We start from the raw sequence: 4,921 nt of genomic DNA, 5'->3' as shown, positions 1-4,921 counted from the left end.
ATGTGATGCGGGTGCGGGTGCGGATGCGGGCCCGCTTGCGGAAAAGCTCTTTTGTTTACGAATGTGGAAATCAAATGCAAACCGCCCAGACATGACATAGTAAACGCGATGCGAATTTCAATGCGGCGAAACTGTGGAGTGTTTTGCCGTGAGTGAACGCAAGTGATGGTTGCCAGATGATTTACATAAATATCTTCACAATCGAACTCATCGAACAAAAACAAAAATTGAGTTGTTAAATTACTATTTTTGGTTTGTTCGATAAATCATATAACTTTATTCTAATTTACATAAAGCATATAATGAAAATCCCTTTTGATGTTTCTTATGTTTATTGCAATGAGTTCTGAAAAACACGATATTACGTTAAGGGCTTTCCATTTACGATGTTCACAAAAAAACGATAATTCAGGAGAATACATGCACATGAAAATGGAAATTACCGTTGATTGAATGAATTAAAAAATAATAGAAGACACTTTAGTAACCAAATACCACTGAGAAAAATGTTTCATTTGCTGTACCGTCAATTTAGATGTTCGTTTGAAGCTTTTTCGAGAAAAATGTCGCATGCATACAATTTATTACTAAATTAAATCTATCACAATTCAATTGTTATTGCCACGTATTCAAAGCTAAACCAGGTTTTACTTTAATAATGACATATATTTAATCCCAGCCTTTCATATATAAAACATATATAAAAGCAGCCTTTCTCTTTGCTTTGTGCCGCCAGACTAAAGGTTTTCTCTTCCAATTCTTTGCCAGATAGCGATGGAGTCCTTCTCACCAGACTCTTGAGTGACGTCGTATAAAGGGGGCAGTGATGCTGCGTTGAAGATGCTCTCATTTTAATTTTATAATGTGATTTCATAGTCTACGGTAGCCTGTCGTGCATTTTGTCGGCATAATCTCGAAAATTGTAACACAACATCATTCAAATCGATACGAAATTTTTGCGAGTGGTAACAGTCGCAAAACTTTCGTCTAATTGGTGACGATCAGATGTTGAAGAGGCTGGTTGGTTTTTTTCTTCTAACAAACTCGAACAAATCTGCTCCTTGATGGACCTCGAGTTTTGTGGTATTCTTTGCGTTACTTCACTACAGGCTTATTAACTAACGGTATACATGTTTTTCCTACACATTTCTGTGACAGATCATTGCAAAAACTATTGTCATCACCGCTTTTAAACATAGCGAACAGATCCTTAAGACTATATTCTTACCCTATTCTAACTTTGAGGCCAATCGCATCTTCAATATCTGAGTTACATGAAGTGATTGGGCGCCAGGAATTTTGCCGAGAAAATACAATAATAATGTGTATCGCGGAAACTAATCTTTAAACAGCATAACAGTAATTTACTAAGCAATAAAGAGTTGAGAAGCACTTTTTATATAACATGAGTGAGTTATCTTTGCGGGTTCAACTTCTCCAGCCTTTTGGAAATTGTTGAGAATATAAATATCAACCGGAAGCAATCCTTGTTGACTCTAGCATTCTGTTGAAGCTGTGAACCGTAGGTGTTTCACTGTGACTGTTGCCGAAGGGGTTTCAATGTATGTTGTGGGGCCTCGATACGGACAACAGCAGCAGGTTGTGTGGCGTAGTCGCTCATGGTCGGCAGTTAGTCTGTAGTTAGTTAGTACATAGCTGGATAATGCGAATACTAATATGCCTTGATGGCCTTCGAATGGTAGACACCAGTCTTCGACGTTTTTATATCTTCCAGCAGGTAATTGTTGCAGCCGTGGACCTGTCTTACGATACAAGGGATGAACTTTGCGCCAAGCTTCTTCGTTCGGTGTTCTGATGCACTCGATAATTCGAAAGATCGCCTCCACAAAGCCTCAAAGACCAGTTCCTCTGGCTTCAAATCCATGATGGCGTTCATTTAATTTCGACTTATTAGACCAAGTAATCGCTGATCACTCACTTGGCACTGCCAAAATCCTATACGCGAACGTCGGTTTTTCCGTTGGGCGTGGTTTAGCTTCGATTACGTGGCAATATTGGCACGTAATCAATGCTAAACCACGTTTCACTTTAATAATGGACATATATTTGATCCCTACAGATCTTATAAAAGCAGCCTTTCTCTTTGCTTTGTGCCTCCAGACTAAAGGTTTTCTCTTCCAATTCTTTGCCAGATAGCGATAGAGTCCTTCTCACCAGACTCTTCAGTGACGTCGTACAAAGGGGGCAGTGATGCTGCGTTGAAGATGCTCTCATTTTAATTTTATAATATGATTTCATAGTCTACGGTAGCCTGTCGTGCATTTTGTCGGCATATTCTCGAAAATTGTAACATTGTAACATTGTAACATTGTTTGTTTACATGTAGAATGGAGTGGGATGAAACATCAAATAACGCGCGATCTAAAGCGATCACTATGTAATTCACGCGGTAAGCTCCAATTGATCGCTTCGCATCGCATCGTGCTACTATGTCCTCGGCTTCAGTGTCCCATTAGAGGCGATTGTGACCTGTAATTGGACATTCGCGATGACATTCGTGTCGCATTACAGGTCTGTCCAATTAGCTAGATGTCGAATTAGAGGCGAATCCCTGTATATGTTACATTTAGAGATGTCGGTAAATCGTTCGACTAATTCAAACAATGGAATATCTGCTAATTAACAATTATGTATGCTGCTTACTAAACATAACCTCGAAACGCGCCAGGTTTGCATTCTTCTGACTTTGCACGAACTTTTCAATCAACTCAAATGTTGCAAAATTCCATATGCTACTCAAGGAATGCATGTAACTAGAGATGTCTCAATTTTTCGATTATTCGATTATGGATCGTTGGAATATTTTACAATAATTCATTAGAATAATTGTTTTTCAATATTCGATTAATCGAGCGAATATTCGTTGGGAGGCATTGATGTAAAAACAGGACATAATGTCATAGTTATAAAAGTTACATTGAATATAATTTAAATGTTAACAATGGAATGCAGAATTATAGTTTTTGAATTATATCGAATTGTATGTTGTTAAATCAACAAATTCATTATTTTTACGGACGATTGAGAAAAGAGCACATTATTTTTATTGTAAAAACCCGTGATTCTTTCTCACTTAATGGAGATAGGGTTACAACTTGCTTCACTTGTTCCCCCTATTCTCCAGGCATGACTCCCTCGGACTACTATTTGTCACCCAATTCGAAGAAATGGCTGGCTGGATTTTTTTAATTCGAACGATGCTATTTATTAGACTTGAACAAATTCTATCATTCGGAAGAGATTAACACAATAAAGCAGCGTTGGATAAAATATATATACCAGACGGGAGTCTTTGAGCAAAATGAAGATTTACCTCAAAGAATTAAGCAGTTTTTATTTTTGCACGCACGCAAAAAAACATGATTCATAAACATTACTAATAAATGGATATCAGCCATGTAATTGTAGAAGTAACTATCTTCAATCTACATTCAAATGTTTCTTGATTTCCAGTAATGTGAACCTATTCTGTAGATGCAGAGATTCCATTTCTTTCAGACGTTGTCCCTGATCTTTTTGAACTTTTTGAATAACTTCTATTTTCTTAACTATATCCAATAATACATCCATTAAGTTATGCTCGTCGCTAGCCGAATGTCTTTCACGTATAGGTTCTTTTTGACCAGTGTCGTAGGCTGTTGCTGCATTGTCGTCTGTTAGCTCTTGCTGTGTTTGCACTGTCCCATCGTCTGATTTAATAAATGCTTCTGTTAAAAATTCCGCTTCGATTGGTTCAACTTGTTCCATCTCCTCTTCCATTTCGACCGCCAGGTGCTCTTCTTCCGCCACAGAGAACTCGTTTTTGACCTGGCTCTCATGTCCTTCTTCACCAGCATCATCGTCATCGTTTAGCTCGAGCAATTCTGACTGTTCATTCAGTTGCTGTGAGAATTCAACGATACGTTTTATTTTTGCGTAATATACGCCCTGTGTATTTTGATTGTTGATGTATGTTTTGTACAGAAAATTCCATTTCCTTTGGCAATGTTGAGCCGACGCGGTGTAACCTTGAGCGTGCAGTTTATTCGAAATACATTCCCACATATCTGCTTCTGAATCGAACGGATCGGAGACCGATGAATGGAATGTAGATTCAAAGATATCTAAGAATGCGAGCATCTCATCCCGTTTCCAGATTTTTGGTGGCAGCGACTGATGCATCTCAGGCTACAAAGTTATTGTATATATCGCGCGAAATGTGTTGATTGTTTATCAATGGTCTGGAAATACCTCTAAATTTGCGCCCTTCATTGCCTTGCCGTATGTTTGTTTCGAAGCTGAGACTTTTGAAGCTGTTGGTAAACAAATAAACCATTCAGAAATGTATTTTAATTCAACATCTTATATGCAAGGTTACCCTCTTTCGTAGCACGCATTATAGAATCGAAAAAGGTGGGAATAGTAATGTTCGAATGATTGCAGATTTTCTAGAATCTGATCGAATGGGATCATCCGAAAGAAATGTTATTTTGTTTTTCGAGCTGATTCGAGCCAGATTCTATCGGAAACCAAACGTATTCCACAATTTGACATTTTTGACAATTTGACCCCGAAACACCAGCTTATCGCGATCAATCGGCGCCTCGCCCCCGTGATGCAACAGGTTTGCATCCCGGGGCGAATGGTTTTCTGCATCATCTGGTAACAAACTAACCCTTATTCCGGTTCACGATCGGGTTTGAAATAAGCACAATGTTGCATTCTGTAACCCGAACGAGATCGACTTGTGCATTTTAAAATCCACCCAAGATTCAAACCCAATCGACATATGCAAAAGTGGCAACATTGTCTTGACGCGAAACAAACGCCAAAATAGGTCAAAATAATTCGTTCGTATTCGTGAAGCGATTTACTCCCTATTATAATAAGATGCCAGAATGCTGTTTTAAATTGTTGAAAT

At 38.3% G+C, this 4,921-nt stretch overlaps 1 protein-coding gene across 1 annotated transcript; it reads right to left on the bottom strand.

Moving 5' to 3' along the window:
- Window positions 1-3,040: 3,040 nt before the first annotated feature.
- On the bottom strand, window positions 3,041-4,313 carry LOC129778312 (uncharacterized). Its single transcript, XM_055785136.1, has 2 exons — window positions 4,252-4,313; window positions 3,041-4,188 (listed from the first exon to the last, which is right to left on the bottom strand). Exons 1-2 carry the CDS (start codon window positions 4,270-4,272, stop codon window positions 3,442-3,444), a joined length of 768 nt encoding a protein of 255 aa, XP_055641111.1. The 5' UTR covers window positions 4,273-4,313; the 3' UTR covers window positions 3,041-3,441.
- Window positions 4,314-4,921: the final 608 nt, after the last annotated feature.

This window comes from Toxorhynchites rutilus, chromosome 3 (genome assembly GCF_029784135.1).
Source record: "Toxorhynchites rutilus septentrionalis strain SRP chromosome 3, ASM2978413v1, whole genome shotgun sequence".
NCBI classification, from domain to species: domain Eukaryota; kingdom Metazoa; phylum Arthropoda; class Insecta; order Diptera; family Culicidae; genus Toxorhynchites; species Toxorhynchites rutilus.
This window is presented reverse-complemented; position numbering and strand designations above follow the sequence as displayed.

Bases quoted from the DNA above. Each gene is read 5' to 3' on its own strand.
- LOC129778312 (XM_055785136.1), bottom strand. From the start codon at position 4,272: ATGAAGGGCGCAAATTTAGAG. The intron at 4,189-4,251 runs GTATTTCCAGAC...ATAACTTTGTAG, and splicing joins TGAAGGGCGCAAATTTAGAG to CCTGAGATGCATCAGTCGCT.